Genomic DNA, 19,964 nt, shown 5'->3' on the forward strand with positions numbered 1-19,964 from the left:
TTTTATACACAGAATTACTAGTTGTATATATTTCATGTCTTTGAAGAACAGGTTCACTGTTTTCCAACACAGGCCTCAATACAATATGCACCATCATTAATAACCATGCATAACACAATTTACCTATACCTTCATTGTTGAAACACTCACCATTGTCGTGCAGCTTTGCTTTGGGCCAAATGAGGAACTGCTTTGGAAATCTGGGTTGTTTCAAGATCCACTTACTCGATTGTTCTGGAGCTTCTGGTTGTATCACATGGTCGTCGTCACGTGCTTGGTTTGAAGGTTGAAAGGATTGAGATAAGATGCTTCAGAGGGCTGAGTTTTAGAAAATGAAGCTATTAGTAAGGCTCTGTTATGCCCAGAGGTGTAGTGGTGCTTATGCACAAGTATGGTGTCTACTCAACTGTGGGCAGGGGAATTTACCAAACACCCACCTAAAAATAGCCTGAGATGAGTATCAGTGTCCATCTTGCAATACAAGGCTACAGCTAGTCATGTTACACTCTTTCATGCTATTTGGTAGGCTTTGTTGTTCCCTGACTTTAGCCTCCAGGGAAAATGTTCTATTAGGCAACTGAGATCTTGTTCTAAGCAGGTGCTCAGTCAGAATACTGCATTTATGTTGGAATGTCGTTTTAAATACTGGTGATGGGATGAAATATTATCTAAGGAGGTCTAGTTTGAGTTCCATGAGACAGGATTGTGGCTTGTGGAAAGTTATTTCATACTATTCATCATGACAGTTGTGAAGTAAACGTCAGAAAATGGCCATTCACATTAAAGTCATTCACCAGCATGCATTTGATTGACCCGCACAGTGCCTTGCCAGATAACATTGCACTGGCTCCTTGGCTGTATTCAACTGAGGACTGTGTTGCTTTTTATGTAGCGCTGATCTCCTCCCACCTTCCAAGCCCCCACTACACCACTGGTTATGTCTATCATAAATGACAGGACTCAGTGCAGTCCTGGTTGAAAAACAGTGGACCTGTCCTTGTTTGAAAATGGTTTCAAATACTGTCTGAGCCCATATCTGTGCACAGTGCACCACCAGCATTTCTGCACAGCAAGGTCTAGGCTGAGGAGACTGAAAGTCATGTTTCCAACTCCACAAACCATTCATCATTTTTCCTAAAGGTTATATATGGTAATATTCTAGATTTTTCTTCTTGTCAACAAATGTGCAGAGCCAAACCAACAATGAATGTATCCTACTAACAAGTATTCTGTGTGTATCCAATGCCTGATGTATGTTATTCCTCTGTGCCATAGGACTCCACTGTTACCCAGAAACTATGAAAAACACACCCAGCAACACTGTTACACTGGTGACATGTTCCTTCATTACCATAAACACACACTTTAGTTTATTTTGCCCCAAATACTCACTCGAGCACCAGATGTGGATTAATTCACCGCTGAAAATAGTCCAAATGAAACAAATGCATTATTTCCTTGCGTTTGACAAACATTGGCTTCCACTTCCACATTGGGCTATCCACCTGTCTTAGGAAATTAGTGGTCTTGTTTTAGAAATTAGTGTGAGCCACGAACCGGTAAAGATTTACATCTTCAGTAGGAACCAATGAACCATGCGCAGAGAAGTCAAAAAGTGTAGAGGTAGGGACTAAAACATTGTTGGTTTTGGTCATGTTTTTATTGATAATAAGAAAAATACAGAATTAAACTAGAAAAGGAGAGAGTGCAGCATTCCCTTTTATTCCTCTGAATATCTATCTAACTTGATATTAGTTATGTAGGGGATAATGTATGGCCCATGATCAAATAAGTCCTCGTCAACATATTTTGAGGTAATATGCTCTTAAAATGGAAACTTTGTGTTGGCACCATTTTTAGAAATTTGAATTTTACTAAATAACCCCACTGCAGCAGTTGTAAATGGCTGCGCTCTACTGCACCCAGAATGAATTTCACTCTGCACTTCTTCCTGGCAAAGCTACTGCACATGGAATGAAGCTGTGCCCACTAAGCCTTCATTTGCCCCACCTTAACCTCACCTTGAACCTCCACTTACATTACTCATCCTGAATGTGATGCTAATTCCCATTACTGTACTGAATTGCCTCTATTAACTTTTTTTAATGTCCTCCTTTGCATGGATCTAACCATAAACTCCCCTTAAAGGACTTGCCTCTGTATGCTCATGTCTTGCAATTGAGATTTATTCAATTAAATGAAAAAAATGACATATAGAATCCCAATAATGGGATATTGCAGCAGTCACCCTGTCTGCATGTGTCAGAAAGCAAGACGGCAACAATGTACCTATGTGAAATTGAAAGGGAATAGGTTTTCCACCATAGTCGAAATACCTCAGAGTAGAAATTTTATCTTGAGCTGAAAATCCTGGCTGGATGGTGGCTATAGAACAATACTTTGCTGCCAGCGTAAAGGGAAATGCAGCTTTTATTTATAGTTTTCCTCTGACACTTTTTTTTTTCACATCTATGACTGTTAATTTCCTGACACTAAATGATAAACATGCTTGTACTGAGGTGGGAGGAGAGGGGAAGCTGAGGGTGCTGGTTAGGAGGCATAGTGCAATTTTGGTGGTCATTTTGGCATGAAATACATTTAAATGTATGTTAAAACCTGCTCAGACCTCAACCTCTAAACAAAGTGCACACTCACAGGCCTCTCCAGAAACACAAAACACCTATCGTGTATGTTAAGTTTGGCCTCCCTGTTCGCTCCAGGTTAGTGCTGGGTCTTTGGCGAACATTTCATACAAAAGAATGAATCTTTTGGGTGAATGAACTGAACCGAATCATTTCTGAAACAATCCGTTCATTTCTCAGTTCAGCTGCGAGTGAACGTGCAGGGCTGCACTGAGTCAGTGATTCAAATCATTCGTTCAAAGGAGGAATTGGGATGTGTTCAAGACCGCATATACAGCTGATTCTGGATGAGCTGCTAACATTTAGCCACAACAACATTGTGTGTGTGTGTGTCACTGCTATGCTGTACATAATAAACAAAAAATGTAAACAATATGGGATATTTTCAGAAAACAAGGCAGACTTGAACTTGGAGGTATGCCACTAGCCAGTTTCACCACAGTCATTTTTCTGCTTTAGGCTACAGAAATTTATCACACTCATGTTGATTCCTCTTGGGTCACATCAGTCATTTACGATCGCAGAAACACTCAATTCATACTTGTAACGGATGTATGTAGCGGCTTACTTTAAAAACTGTCCTGCGTCTCTGCCTGGCGCACCGTTCAGCCTGCAGTTGATCCTATAATCCGTCCAGGCGCTTGGTAATCCATGAAGGAGACACTGTGTAATTTCAGACTTTATTGTAAAAGTACTTCCACCAATGATCATATTCAAGCCTTATGCTGAATGTCCTATCCTGTCACAGCACTGCAACTGCACCCACAGATGCTGGTTGTGTTTGAAGTTACCAAACATTAGCCCTGACCTTTGCCAGCATCTAAAGTATAGCTGCTAATCACATAAAAAAACTCTCTTACCTGAGCTAAATGATCTCAGGTGAGATATCTTGTACACATACTTTCAAGAGGCCCACAAACTTTACATTTGTGGATATGACTTCACACAACTCAAATAAAAAATACATATTTGTGGATCTTTCTTACAGATCTGCTGTGGTACAAATTGGATTTTGCGTGGATTTGTTGTGGTGAAACTATTTTTACTTTTTATTTATGCTGATTTTTACATTGGAAATGTGAAATATTTGGAGATGATGGTACACATGTGGATTGTCTTCTTTGGGTTAGTCCAGTCTAACCTTCCTTAAATATTGAAGGGTGCTGTCCCTCAGACAGGCAGAGAGGAACACACTCGGAGACTGGAGCGGCTCCTGTGACGAGCAGAGCTGTGTTTCGAGGTTGAAGCAGCAAATATTGCTGAAGTTTCGAAAACATCACAATTTTATGGTCTTTTTATGATGACAAGCTTGCCCACTTTCCCAGTCACGCCAGTGTAAAAGTCCAAAAACCACAGCCTGCAGGATTTCTTTCAATGGAGGAAAAGTGACGGCTTTTAAATCAGTCACTCTTCAGAGTCTCCGAGTCATGAAAAGAGTTTCTTTGCTCACCACTCTCGTCCATTCTGAGTGAGAGCTTTTTCAGTGAAGCCTCCGGACTTCAAGAGGACTCAAATTACAGTACTTTTTTTTTTCTAATTATATGTTTTTATTTTATTTACTTTATAAAACCTTGAAATGCTGTTGGGGGGCTCCCTTCCTGCACTTTCTTGTGTAGTTTTTGAAAAGTTCTCTTTTGCAGCATTTCATTGAACATGTGCTTGAAGGAATTTGAGTTCTTTCAAACTTTAAACACCAAGATTTTCAATTTTACTGCAAATGTGTATTGGTCTTGGTATCGGCCCTGTGTAGGAGGCCGGTCACTTCCTTCCCCACACAGTCAAATTTCCGTCTGACTGCGGCTTCACTCAGAGCTGCACCTTGTTTGCCTGTGGTCACCAAAATTTCTAAATGTGCTGGTCACCCCGACATGTGCTCCAAATGTAAGGCCAAAGCTTTGGTTAAGGACAGATTTTATTGATTCTATTGTTATGCTGGGTTTCACTCTGAGGCAGCTGGAGGCACAAGCCACCATTTTCATTAAGAGAAATGGAAAGTGACAGCCCTCACTACGACAATAATTGCTATGTCAGTCCCATAGACATGCATCTTGATGGTCAGTGTGTACGGTGTACTGGCAGTTCGATGGTGCAGGGGTTAACACTTCCACTGGCACACCTTGATTTCCACCATGTGCACCATTTCAGTAAATTGAGGTGCTGAGTAAACAAGGTCATCCATGAGTGTGACAAACTTTGAGTTATACCCAATCTCCTTCAGAGGTCACATCCCTGCCCCCCAGCAACAGGAGCTTCATCTAAATGGTAAATTGAGTGCAATTATATGCAGTTGCCAGCAAACAAGCCATTATTATGCCCTTGTGACCTGCACACCTAAAGTATCTCTTACAACAATAATTGTAACAACAATAGTGTGCGATTTTTAAGAATGTGGAATGTTTTAAATGATGAAATAATTAGTCTGGAAGTTTCCCCTGTCCCCCCTCTTTAATGTTCCCCTCTTCTCTTTCTGCCTGCTCCTCCTTTGATGTCTCCGCCTCCAGTTAAGCGAGGTGGAGGTGAACGGGCAGATTGAGCAGGTGTGTGAGCAGGTCTACAGCGAGATGCAAGCCCAGGCCATGGAGGCTGCCATGGACAGCATGGATACCATGGACACCTTGCCAATGCCAGGATGCTTCCGGATGCGAAGCCACAGCTACGTGAGGGCGATCGACCAGGGCTGTGCTGGGGAGGAGGAGGGAGAAGGAGGGAGGCCGTTGCTCCTGCTGCCATCCTCCCCACCACGCACATCTGCCACCACTGTAAGAACCATCCAGAGCAGCACAGGTAGGGCACTCTGAGACCAGCATGGGTGATCAGTCTGAATGTTATGTGTCTTTTTTCCACTGGTGTGTCCAAACATTTCAGGGGCCACATAGAGAAAAAAGTATAGTCCTGGGCCATGAGCCTTTTGATTTAAGGGGCTCTGAGAGAGGTTGAGCACTTACATTAACATTATTTATTATTATTTTAGTTTAAGCACTAGTAAGGTTATTTTAGCACTATTAACTTTAACTGTCCTGTAAATATCACTCGTAATGAGAAGAGTGATGTTGGGCCTTGGACTGAGCTGCTGCCAGGTAGGGTGTAAGTCTTGTAGTGGGGGTCCCTGCATCAGGGAGGTGACTGTCAGTCATCTTGGACCTCAAGTCGAACACAGCTACAAATTTTCACACTTACACACACATAGAAACGTTGACACTTGGAAAACTGGAGATTATTTCTCTCAGAGTTGGAGAAGTGTGCCGTCACTGAAAAAGTCAGAGCTTCACCACAAATGAATGGTTGCGTGTGTGCATACATTTACTGCACCAGCCCATCTTTTCCTTGCAAGGTTTTGTTCAATATGGCCAGCGAGATCAACCGCTCAGTGCTGTTCAGTTCAACGCTGTGACCTTTTCCTTTCAAAAAAGCTCAACTTCAGAACCACTCCGGAACTGTCCCTTGACTTCCTCAATGCACATCTGAGTGGTAGTCTGCATCCCTGTATTGTGTATCAATGTTGGTGTTTAAGTGTTCCTGACCAGATGAGATTCATATTTTTCACCATGGTACTCATCACATTACCCAGCTGCGTGGCTCTCTGGCACAGAGTGCTTTCTGATGTATGATAAAGTACATTTTCATGGCCTCCCCTCCAGACTGCTTCAGTTTACTGCACATGAGGGATTCCATCTCATTCTGTTCACCTGTCGTGGCCTGAGCAGCATCAGTTGTTACCCCACACAGTTTCTCCCAGGGAAGATTGACTTTGTTACTGGTGTAGAAAGACCACAATCTTCAAGCAATCTACACATATGGTGACACCTAGTGCTCGTAATAGGAACTGCATTGTAATATAATATTTAAAAACCAATAAGTTAAATTGTGCAAAAATATAAAATAAACAATATATGCAAAGAATGATGCAGCAATAAACAATATATACAATGAAATGTACAATGTGTGTAGACAGTGGCAGTGAGTGGTGAATGTACATGTTAAAAACTGTGCATTAATGGGTTAGAAGTGGCCAATCAGTGGACGTTTTGTTCGTGACACTGTATGACTGCTGACTGTTCTTCAGGGGCGGCTTGTAGGAAGAAATTGTTTTTGTGTGTGGTTGTTTTGGCATTCAGTGATCTGTAGCGCCTACGAGAGGGGAGAAGTTGGAACAGGTTGTAATGGGTTTGCAGTGATACTTTCTGCCTGTTTCCTCAGTCTGAAAGTGTGTAAGTCCTAAACGGAGGGCATGTTGGCACCAAAGATTTTCTCAGCAGTCCTTCTAGTCCGTTGCTGTCTGTTCTTGTCCTGTTCAGTGGCAGACCCAAACAGGATGATGATGGATGTGCTTACAACAGACTGGATTATTCCAGTTTAGAACACAGCACTCTTAAACACTCAATTCTGGTCAATCGCCAAAATTTAGCAGTGTTTATTTCTTGACAGACGACCGCCTGCTCAGGAATTCCTAACTGTCATTGGCTAAAGGGGCAATCCCTTAATGTACCAAGCTCAATAAGAAATCACCAGCTGATTTGAGAGTCAACATATGGAGCGTTTCCAGACATTACTTTTAACTTGTTTGGAGAGGACAAAACACTTGACGTGTGGCTGGAGAATGACATGTCCTCAGCAACAAAGACAAGGAAAGTAAAGAACAACGCTGGACCGACAGGAGAAGCGATATTAAGACACAGGAGACTTGAGGACAAATTGAAGCAGACAGACACAGAAAAATCAAAGAGAAAAACAGCATGAGCGATCGACCTGCTAAAAGACTGCTTAGTGGAGACAAAACTGGAGACAGATTTTTAATGTCTGATGCTGAACGTCAAAATCAGCTGCTGCGGGACTTTTATCCATCAGTACAAAATAATAGCGGTAAACCAACCAGTACATCCTCTGATGCACCTTCTTGATTATTGAGGCTAAGTGTTAGGTCCACCTTTGGTCCTGGGAGATAGTAGATATACACAAAATGACTTGTCTCTGTATTCTGATAGAAGATGAGAAGTGGGCGTGGTTTATAGTGCCAGTCATGTTAAATCAGGCAACAAATGACCAACAATAAATAATAAGAGCTATGGACACTGTGGCTTGGTACAACAAGCAACATAAATAACTGCCACTTTAACAGCAGAAAAACCACAGCAGACAACCAGTAAACTCAGCCTCTCTGTCCCACTATAACCAGCACCTTAGCGTGCTTGCTGGGTGGTGCATTAAATCACACAGGTTTTTCCAGTACGTCAGGTCCGACTGCAGGGAGGGAGGGTTGAGAATGGGCATTTTTATCTTTTGGCCATCAAAATAATGTATTAGATTTGGGGACATTCCTACTGTATCTCCTGTGAGAATACGCAGATGAAACACCTATATCTTATTTCTTGTAACCTACTGTATGTAAAGACAAATTGAAGACCTTGATTAATGAATGAATGAGGAAACATAATGAAAGCTGATGCTTCCATACAGGTATGACACAATTCAGCAAGTAACATCAATCCCTGCAACATGTCTAAAAATGGTGGGCAGGCCCAGCTGCCCTAGCTTTTACGCCAAGATGGCAAGAGGAAGAGACTGAGGTATGTGACTCATGAAGACAAATGCACACTGGGAATTCAGTGGTGAAAAAAAACAAAAGAACATAGGCACTGCTCTACAGAAATGTGGGAAAAAAATGATATCGTCAGATGAGTCATCCTTCACCATATTCTCAACAAGTGGGTGGGTGCATGTGTGATGCACAGCAGCAGTACAGGGTGGAATGTTTGACCCCTTCAGTGGAGGGCTCTGGGAGCTCTGTTACAATATGGGGGGCCACTTCTATCCTGATGGATACACTCTCTTCCAGGATGACAGTACCTCCATCTGCAGGTCATGGGGCTCACTGAAAGGTTTGAAGGTTGAAGATGAACATTTTATGAATCATATTCTATCATGAACTCATCTCAGCCTAGTTGAACTATTGGAGATTTTAGAGCTGGATGTTAGCCATTGCTCTCCACCACCATCACCAAAGTGCCAATGAGGGAATATCTCGGGAAGAATGCTGATCATCCCTCCAGTAAAGCTCCACACACTCTGAGAATCTAATGACAAGGAGCACTGAAACTGTTCTGTAGGCTCAAGGTGGAATAGCACCATATTAACCCATTGCTGGCTGGGTTTTATGTTCATTTGTCATCCATTGAATTGCACTCAGTGCTGCCAATTGTCCCCAAACAGATTTCTGCCTGTGTTATTATTTCACACACCAGTGCAATCCTAAATCTTATTAATCGGATGGACAATGTGAAGAATTTAGGCATTTTTTCATTTCCAGTGTCGCCAGCGAGTGCAACACTCCAGAGCAGCACCCCAGTTGGTCAGAGAGGAAGAAATGATTCATCTGTGTGAAAATATGCACTCAATCACTGCATGTGACGGATTTCTTACACTTTTATATGACTGACATCAACATGAAACTGACAGGGCTGTTGCTGAGGAGGTCCTTTACGTTGGGGGAGGTCCACGTATATGAGATTCACCCAATGTTGTATGTGGAACTGACTGTGCTTTAAATACCACATATGGCTTCTTTTGATTGGTCTAACAGGACTATGGCAGTCTTCATTCAGGGACACCTTCAATCAGTTGATAAAATAATCATTTTCTTTAATTTACTCTTTAAGCCTTATTATAATCGCTTATTAATTTGACTTAGTCACTTTAATTTTTTGCCTGTTCTTGCTCACTGGCAAATCATTGTGCCTAACAAGCACACTGCATCTTTAGTCTGGGAACAGTGTTCAGATCTGTGATAATATAATGAGCCAAATTAATCAGCTCCCCAGTTCTCTCAAGAGAGCTGACAATTATCTGGCCTGAATTTCCAAATGACTTCTTTCTGTGGAGTCTCATGAGGTAGAATGTTAGTCACATTTATCACCTGCCTAATTCCAAACATGGTGGTTCTAGTACTTTTTAGATATAATGTAATATTTGTTAGATCCACGTGCAAATGGATTTCACTCTGCATGAAGGAGCTGCAAAAATACTTGTTTCATAGCCTCTGGCGTGCAAATAAGTATCAATACAGAAACACTGACAACTTCTGTAGGTCTGACCCTGCATGCAGTAGTACTGAAGCCAAGTTCCACCGATGTGATGAAAAAAACGATCTTTCATTATATTAGTCATTATAATGAGAAACTTTGTTGAAATAATGACTAAGTCACATTCGTCGTCATTATTTTGAGATACTGACTCATCAATTTGAGAAAGTTTTTCATTATTTTGAGATGCTAAGTCATTAGTTTGAGATCAATAAGTCATTGTTTTGATAAAATGTCTCATTATGTTAAGATATTAACTCATTAGTTTGCTATACTAAGTCATTATTTTGGGAGTCTCAGTTTAACAACAAACATTATTCCATATGAAACATGTATGTGTACAAAAAACAGGAACTGTGGTTGACAAAGACAACCAGGGTTCCTGTTGAAACAATGTAGGTCAGTGGTTCATAACACGGATCAGCTCAAACCTCATTTTGTTCTTTTCTTTGTTTTAATCTGGACTACACTTTCATAGATTGCATGACTGCTCACTGCAGAGATCCCTTTAGGATCGCCTCTTTAAATGTCAAAGTTCTGTCATCCCACAACATGCTCGTGTCCACATGGTCATTTATGAATGTCTTCAGTTACCAACACTCTCATGGCACTGCTGTGTGCTCAGAGGCAGCCCGACACAACATCCTGCAGATACGCACATAACGAGAGAAGAATTATTAAACGCTTCTGTTTCCAGTCACACACATAACTGCACTCTGTTGTACACTGCAACAATGAACAAGAATCTCACAAAGATAATCTTTTAAAAAGCCAAAACAGGCTGCCTTCATGCATGGATTCAGAAGAGAACATGCCAGAGTGGATGCCACGGGGGACTTGTAGTGTTGTCAGTTTGGTATTAGGATAGTCTTTAAGTGCTCAACTGGAGGTGACCTACATTTGCTGCTCCCCCGGGAATTCTTATGTAGTTAAAGGTGTGCTGTGCAGGGTTTCCTCAGACACATAGACTCACATGAAAGGAATCCCTCTCAATCATCACGTATGACCCACTGGAGGTGTCTGGTGGTATACTCATCTGCAGAGACCCTGCCCTCGGCCTGTATTCTCTTATTAGGTGTGAGAGCTGGAACACAGCTCTCACACTTCTCTTCACAGTTATCTTCCCTCTTTAGTGTGAATGCTTATCCAGCAGTACAGCATATGCTCTTCTATGCACAGAATTCTTTATTATTATTATCATTGTTATTATTCTGCTGTGTTTTTTGGCACTTAACTCGTTCCACATTTTTCAGTGTAAAAACTTTATTCAAATATTTAATTATTCAGCACAATTAGGATATGATAAATTTCATATTTTGTGAAATATTCAACGTTTTCCAGGATTTTTCTCTTTGAAAATAATGGAGCAAATGCTCAAAGGTATATACTGTATTTATACAACTCTTCAACTCTTATCTACTCATCTCCTGTCAGCTAGAAACTTTATTCAAACTTTTAAATGTTCCACATCTGTCCTACATTTTGTTATTGTTCAATTTTCAAGCTTTTCAAAATATTCTGTTTTCTTTGAAGGTCAGCTACAATGGAAGTCAGTTAGAAAATCCTTCAAAGCCACTCATCTTCAACCCCTTCCCATTCATTCATACATTCACATTCAAACTCCGTTTAAACTTTAAAACACTCACAACACTTCAGGACTTCATCACATCAATTCAACATTTTCATATCATTAATACTTATTACACTAAGTTTTTTATTACACAATCAAAGTTTCATGCAATTTTCAGCCCTTTTCAGATTTTACTTATAGGGCAGAACATTCAAAGCTAGAGTGGGGGATGTGTCGGAGAGAGGAACTGTAAAATCGTCAAAGTGATTTGTGATCTGTGCGGATCACAGATATGTAACTACAGAAGCAAGCGGATGTGCACTTTTGAATCCCCGAGCTTCCAAGGGACACATTAGAGATATTGACTGTCATATAAACTGAGAGCACACATTTCAGAGGGAAGCAGAAACAGCCATGTTTAATAACTGCTTCTGATCTGACATTTTTGACACGACACACACAGATTTCACACAGTATGCTCAGCAGGGTCTCCTATGTCTTATGATATCACCATTTAGGTGATAGGAGTTACTGTCTTTGAGGTAAAAGCATGCGTATGACAGGTGTGCCACAAGTAATCATGAGTATCATGGTAACCTTTGCAGTTAGTAGAGCTAATTAGTGCAGATATGCACAAGTGCACACACACTCACACACTCTCTCACACACACATATATACAGGACTCAGACATCCTCACACCTCAAGCATTTTCCAGTCTTATCTGCTTGTTCTTACTTTCAGGGAGAACCTCCACTGAAACCATCAGACCATGAGATCAGTTCATACTTATTAGACCTTTTTCCCACTTTTTCAACTCCCTCCTCTTTCCCTACTCTACTTTTTCAGCCAGTTCTTCATACAAAGTTAAGGCAACTATGCAGATTAGCTCCCAGCCAGTTGGTCAACCAATGCAATCAAACAGTTGATACTGTCTTTCATCCTTTCTCACTTTCCCAACTATTCATGCTATGATCAGCTTTTATCTATTCATTCATACTTTAGCAAATGTTCCACACATTTCATACACTGTGATCTATTGAGTTTTTTCTCTCCCATTTATAGTACTCACTCTTTTTTACTTCTTCAACTATTCATACTCTTTTAACTGCTAGTTTAGGAGCCAATAGTCAAGTAATACAGTTTAGCTCCCAGCTGTTTTGCATCTTTCATCCCTCCCTCCCACATTTCCAACTATTTGAACTCTTTTCAGCTCTTGTCTACTCGTCTATACTGTAAGAGTTTAAGTTTAAAATTCACTTTAACATTTCATTCAAACCTTAAAATGTTCCACTAGTACGCCATTACTACAGTTAGTACTTTAGTGCAGTTTACCTAGTTTGCTTCCTAATCCCATTCCCACTTCTCCAACTATTCATTCTCTTTTCACCTTTAAGCCAGAAACTCCTTTTAAACTTAACGATGTGCCAGATCTTTCATACACTGAGTTTTATTCAAGTTTAAAATCCCATTCATACTAATACAGTCATACATTCTCTTCCCTACATTTCCAGCTCTTCATACTGCTTCAGCTGAAGCCAGCCATTCAGTTTTGCTCCAGCTTCTAAACAAACAATATTCTACATCTATCATATATCCTTTCTATTATTCACCTGTTCGATACCCAGCATTCACACCACAATGTCTTCAAAAGTATTTTTAAAATTTAAAAATTTACACAATTCACAGTTTTCACTCCAAATACACAATTTATACATCAAAACGTAGGAAAATTTACACAAACGTGTAACTACAGCAGACTACCAAGCAGATTTGCAATTTTGCCTTCCTAAGCTTCAAAGGTCCCAACCATCTGCAACACTGACTCCCACATAGGGAAGGAGAAACAGCCACTTTTCTAAACTGCTCCAATTCACACATTTGTACACACACAAATTTCACACAGTGTGCTCAGCACGGCCTCTGATTTCTGTTCCACCTTTTAGGGGATAGGAGTTACTGTCTTTGAGGTAACAGCAGGAGTGTGAGAGGTGCACCTCAGTTAAAATCCATGAATTGAACTCTCATGACAACCTTTGACTGCAGTTGGGAACACAGAGCTGATTGAGATGAGCTGATTAGTGCAGACTGACACACATACAGCCACCTAGAATCGCCGACTGGTTGCTGACAGGGCCTGCACAGATCTGAAGCAGATCCACTCTGGGTCTCCACTGTGTCATGAGAGCCCATGTAATGAGAGCCCCCTGGACGACAAAGTGAACGCAGCCCCGGCTCATAATGCTCCCAAGCACCATGTGTGGAAACCAGTTGCTATGTTTTATCTACCCACAAGGAGGAGCAGGGATTAGTTCAAATGGTTTACTGCCATGAGACTGCTGTAGTTCACCCAGTGAATTTAAAGTGATTTTGAAACTTTGTAAGACATTGATCCAGATATTTGTTTTTAGTTAACATAAAATAGTTTGTTGATCAAATTGAGCAAGTAAGCAAGGAGGTGGAAAACACTTCTGCAGTAATTTCTGATAATTATCCATCTACTTTGTCCTGATAGTGCCAAAATATGTGTCATTCAACAGAACTTTGTGAAAAATGAGTGCAATATGGGTGGGAAATTAATGATATAGCATAAGAAATAACATCCCAAACCAACTTTTATTTTCTTCTTTTACTTTTTTATATGATTGTATCTATAACATAATCTACTGAAATGTCCATCAAAATACAGCTATTAATGTTTATCAATGTACAGTCTGAAATATGTTGGATTAGTGTCTAAAGTCACTGGATGAATCTGGGATTTCACAGAAACTTCAGAGCTGTTGTTCTTTTTGTTGTCCACGGCTGGCTGTCAGATTATTTCCTTTGAGTTTATTAAGCACCTGCAGCATCACACAGCAGCTGAAACAATAAGCCTGTCTTTAAATTGAAAAAATGATTTGCAATGATTTATGCATGTGGCCCAGCAGCCCTAACGTTGGCCAAGAACTGCGTTATTCAACGTGAGTGCGTGAAAAATGAAAGCAAATGGGAAACTCATGATATACATTAAGAAATGATGGTGTACACAGACAAAAAAATCAGTTGCAGTCAATTGTGCAGCCATCACTCTGTTTAAACAGACAGTGTGACAACAAACATGTCCTGTGATTCTTGGAAGGTAAGAAAGCCAAATTAATTTATAAAAACACACTTTCTTTTGGTCAATCACACAATACTTACACTGTGAACAAGCATAACAGCACAAGCACCAGCAAGTGAAGAGTCGTTGCCATGGAAATGATACCGTTTCATCTAGTTGTGTTCTTGTAAACTGGCAGGTTTTAGTATATTGCGGAACACGTTCTTTTGCAAGTGAATCTTTAGTGTAAACTCAGTGAATAAAACTTCCTCTTTCACTTTGTAATTTGGTCATACAAAACATTGCACTAAAGTAGGCTGAAAAAGTAATCTGACTTTATGATTTATTTGCATGTTCCCAAACATGAAAGCATTTGAGTGTGCCTTTTTCTTCACACCTGATGCGTCATTGTTGTGTCATCCAACTCTTAGTCCCAACAGATACAAACACAAACCCACTTCAGAAAAAATGTGTTTTGTGAATAGGGACTATATTAAAATGAATGCAAACTTGAAAATGACCTGATGAATGGAACTTGGATGCATGGCCTCTATGCAGCCCAGGACGCGATTTATACTCACTAGACAACAACTACCAAGTAGACTAATAATAATGCTAGACTAGCACTGTGCCATCGATTCACCTCACACACAAGCAAGCACACAAACCCTAACCCCGGACAATACTGAAATGATAAACAAACTTGAAAATGTCATTCCACAATAGCATTATAATTTTCCATTTATGTATTCTTTATTTGGGTAAAAATTAAAAGAAAAATGCAGTAATCCAATTTGCATTCTCATTTTCACATACTTCTTAGGGCGTCCAATGACCATATTAAAATGAAAATCAAGAAGAGGCTTGACATTTGATTTTCAAGACTTAAACTGCTCTGAAGTGGACAATATTCAAATGTGTATATGTAATATTGACCAATTTATTGCAGGTTCAGTCTTTAAGAATCAAATGCCGTTTTCATTTTCAAGTTGTTGTAGCATTTGATGGCATGTCAGTGTACAGATATGTTGTGCAATAGAATAAGATAAAACTTGACTAATCCCACAGCTGGGAAATTAAATTGCTACATGCAGCAAACAGTAATTTAATTTCCCTATCATGAGATTAATAAAGTTTTTGTTGTCAGGAAAGCTGGGTTTAAGGGGAACTGAACCCAAATGCAGACACACAAGGGGGCGCTAGGTTCAACTAATAAATTTATTAAGCTCAGAGAACACACAAGACAACCAAAACTCAGGGAACTAATGCCTAACGACACACAAGGGTAACTGAATTAACAGGGAAAGACAACACATTAACACAAGACACATGAAAGCAAGGGACGAGACTATGAATAAAAATAAAGAACAGAAGACGCTCCCGAAGGAGGAAAACACAAAGGGGTGTGAACAACGCGGCTGACTAACTAAAAGAACTTGGTAAGAGAAACTAACAACTCAAAATGCACTCCTAGCAAATTGAGGAACAAGAATCTGAATAACAAAAGTAAATAAGCAGAAAATCGCTCTTAAACGAGGAGAATAAATCGGCTAAACTATAACTTAAGACAAGAACACAGAAACTAGATTATAATGTAACAAACAAATAACACTATGAAAAGAACATGGCAGGGAACGAAAACTAACGAGGGAAACGCAGACAACTATAAGGACGGGGACTCTACATAAGACAAGACATGAACAAAGACAAGAACAAGGCGATAAACAAACCAGAACTGTGGCAACTAAAGACAAAGTCGAAACAAGGAACAACTCAAACCTTAAACGAAACACGGACAGGAACAAAGGAAACGCAACATGAAACAAGACAACACTCACTAAGGAACTAGGGTAGAACTATGACTATGGTGAAGCTTGTTGGCAGCAAGGTTACACAGACAATGACCCGACAAAGACTGGGGAAAAGACACGGACTTAAATACACAAGGGATGAACACTAATGACACACAGGTGGAAATAATCAGACAATCACACGGGAGGGAAAACACAGGAAGTAAAGCAACACAAAGACACATGACATGAACCTTCAAAATAAAACAGGAAGTAACAAAACCCAGGCAAAGATGAGACACAATGGGGAACTTAACAACTTACAAACAAGACAGGGCAAGGGTAGAGACTAAGACAATACAGAACTTTAACATAAAACATGGCATGACTGAGACAATGGCAAGGATCAACAAGAGAAAACTAAACAAAACTGCCGTGCATGGCACGGGTCATGACATTTGTATGTAATGTTTGTATATAAATGCTGTTTCACTTAATGTGTTTGAATACTTTAGATCAGGTTCAGTCTTTGAAAATGAGATGTCAAACAGTTTTTTTCATTTTCATTTCAATATGGTCATTAAACACATATGACTTTGTGAAAATGAAAATGCTAATTGGCTTGCTGCATTTGTGTTTTCTTCTCCATAAAAACTAAATCCAGCAGTTCAGTTTAGCGCCAGCTAAAGCTTGTTTTCAAAGATCTGTGGTCTTTGGTCTTTGGAAGCAGGTGCAGATGTTTTTCATCACATCTGGTTTGTGGCAGTTGGCAGCTGTCAGTCCTGCTGGTGGTGAAATGTAACAAAGTACATTTACTCAACTGTACTTAAGTATGATTTTGAGGTACATGTACTTTACTTGAGTATTTCCATTTTAGGGAAATATTTATATACACTTTAACTCATACCGATTAGATTTGAAAGGGAATTTTTTGGCGCCCTGCCCTGGACCTTCCCTCCACCCTGACCACTGTCCACATACCCCTCACATTCAGACAAAGCTACACACGGTGAATCCTAAAAGCTCCACTGAGGAACCACTTGCTTTAAAATGTCAACAAGGACTTACAATAAGTAAGTGACTACAGTCAGGTGGTCAGAATCAGACACCTGGTTGAAAATGAAATGTTGTGAATATTCCTGCATGATATCAATGAAAGCACAAAGAGCGTATACATTCAGCACTTAGTTTGTGTATTAATTAAAAGATATGTACACATCACCTGCACATTATGCTTCAGTTGTGATTTTTTTGAAGCTACTGGTGAATGAGACAGTTGGTAGGAGACGGTGTTTATGAAAATGGATGAGACAGACAGTATAAATGCAGTCACTGGTGGAGCATGTTTCCCATGCTTGACGTATTTGTTGGATTTTCTTTCCGTGTGACACGAAAATCTGTGTGCCATATTTTACAAAGATTCAAGATTCAAGATTCTTTATTGTCATTGAGCATGACATGTCAATGAAATTTGCATTGCAACCCCCATGTTAGAAACAAGATAATAAGAAGATAAGAAAGATCAGAAAGAATAAAATTAAGATAACTACAATAAAATAAACCAACATGCAATAAAAATATCCGTAAATGCAATTAAAAATATACCAGAATGAAAATATACTAAGGCAATAAAATATACTAAACAATAAACAATAAAATATACCAGTGAAATGTGCCAACAGAAAAAAAAGAAAAAAAAAGCATGACTTTGACCAATGTTGCTCTTCATTAAGCACAGGTAAGCCTCCTCCCATTTGGTGAGATACACAAGCTTTTAGCCTTTATAGCAGGTACTCCATCCATCCATATTCATTCATTCATTCATTCATTCATTCATTCATTCATTCATTCATTCATCTTCTTCTTGTTTTATTGGTGGGAGCTGTTTCAGCGAATGACTTCTCATCAAGAGATGTTACAGCTAATGTTCTACATAATGCCACCTGCATTAGTGGAGGGTAATATAGCTCGTAGCTGCTCATGCTTCCCATCAACATTACCTCCAACCTTTTGTTGTTTAGAAAGGTTAAAAAAATTGGAAGCGGGAGGACAGCGGGAGAGAAGAGTAAAATACAGGAGAATCCTGGGTTGACAGCTCTGCTTTAATTTGCTGTTTATGACATTCAGCTGCATTCTCTGTCTCTCCCTGTGTGTGTGTGAGAGTGCCTAAACCTAACATTGTCCCAAGTATTCACTGCAAAATTCAATGATTTATGTTATGGGGACTTGTGATTTGTTCACATAAGGAGGGCGAGTCCCCGCAATGTGACTGTGTAAACAGATTTATGTCCCCACAACATGAGTTATACCCATCAACACACACACACAGACACACACACACACGCACACACACACACACACACACACAATGACATTTACACATATATACGCACATTACACATAGAGACACACACACACATGCAGAAATACATACTGACATACACGCATATACTGGGAGATGCAGCAGCAGTAGCTGAAAGCTTCAATTTCTCACATGCATTTTCTTCAGAACAATCTAGTTTCTTTGAATTTTGCTTTGGTCACAACATTTCTGGGCTGCCACCTTTGGGCAGTAAATGTGTGTCCTGCAGCCAAAAACAGCAGACAGGTGAAGTCGGGACTAATAGTAATATTTACATTATTACTATGAAATGTAATTATTGTCTATTATTATGCTTATTAGCTAAACCTGCTGGCCAATGAGAGCCAACAATCCATCTATTAGCATAGACGTTCATTCATAAACACAAACAATGCCATGAACACACAATAAACATTATTGTATCAAATATTTGCAAGATACCTCATAAGTCATTTACCCGCTGGCTGTCAGGTGTGTGATGCTGCAGGTAGTACTCTAGGCTGTGTTTGTTCTGGAAACTGTGGTCAGGTGCAGGAGGCATGTCTGCTGGGGAGAGTTTGAATGTTGCTAAATAAACGACAGTTCCTGCATAGCATGCATTTAACCAGGAGGATGCATACACATGCAGAAAGGCGCAAATGTGTATTTATATATTATTCAGTCATGCACACTGTCACACATTTTTCTGCTGTCACCGAGTACAGTAAAGGGTCGGCTCCACTTCCACATGACTGGACATTGTGCTGATAAATGTTGGTCCAATGCCCACTGAACTGAATTTTTCACTCAGGCTTATTGTGCAACTGAATTATCACCACAGGACTTTTACAGCTTCATTTGGCATTTTTCTGTTTTGACTCATCTACAGTGTAGTATATTTGATCAAACATGAGGTCTAACCCACAAGGCATGGAGACTCAAGAGGAAATATGCTGCCTCTCTGAAATGATAACCCACCAGGTGACAGAACAGCCAGTGTGGCATTTGGATAGCTGCCTCAGCTCTTGCTGTTGCTACCAAGATAAAATGTCATCAACCAAGCAGCATTTAGGCTGCTGCAAAATCAGATACTGTGCAATAACATCACTGACACATTATGTGCAATTTGTGGCCATTTTCATAGGTACTTTGTGCTGAACTGTTTCTTTGCAGTGAGCCTTAACTTATTGTCCCTGCTGGCCTGGCAACAAAATAGTAGTCTGGCATCAATGGCAACAATGTTGAGTGCATATATGCAATGACTGCAAGTTCATATCCAAAATTACTAAATAGACAAAACGACTTAAAGAAACTGGAGGTGGGAGAAAGCTCCGTTGAAACATCGGAATACATTCAGCTGAGACACCTGGTCCTACCTTCTGTGGCAAAATTGAAGCTAAAATTTCTATTAAATGGGATGATTTGACTTGGGTGTTGACAGAGCAGTCCATTAGAGCTGAAACAG

At 40.0% G+C, this 19,964-nt stretch overlaps 1 protein-coding gene across 1 annotated transcript in view; it reads left to right on the plus strand.

Moving 5' to 3' along the window:
- The window catches only part of LOC121614794 (disks large-associated protein 1-like), an 84,199-nt gene that overhangs the window by 31,593 nt on the left and 32,642 nt on the right, over positions 1-19,964 (plus strand). The window contains exon 6 of the mRNA XM_041948869.1: positions 5,144-5,426. Within this exon, the coding sequence (XP_041804803.1) occupies positions 5,144-5,426 (283 nt within the window). The remainder of the gene's footprint in view (positions 1-5,143; positions 5,427-19,964) is intronic.

Source organism: Chelmon rostratus, chromosome 12, assembly GCF_017976325.1.
Source record: "Chelmon rostratus isolate fCheRos1 chromosome 12, fCheRos1.pri, whole genome shotgun sequence".
Lineage (NCBI taxonomy): Eukaryota > Metazoa > Chordata > Actinopteri > Chaetodontiformes > Chaetodontidae > Chelmon > Chelmon rostratus.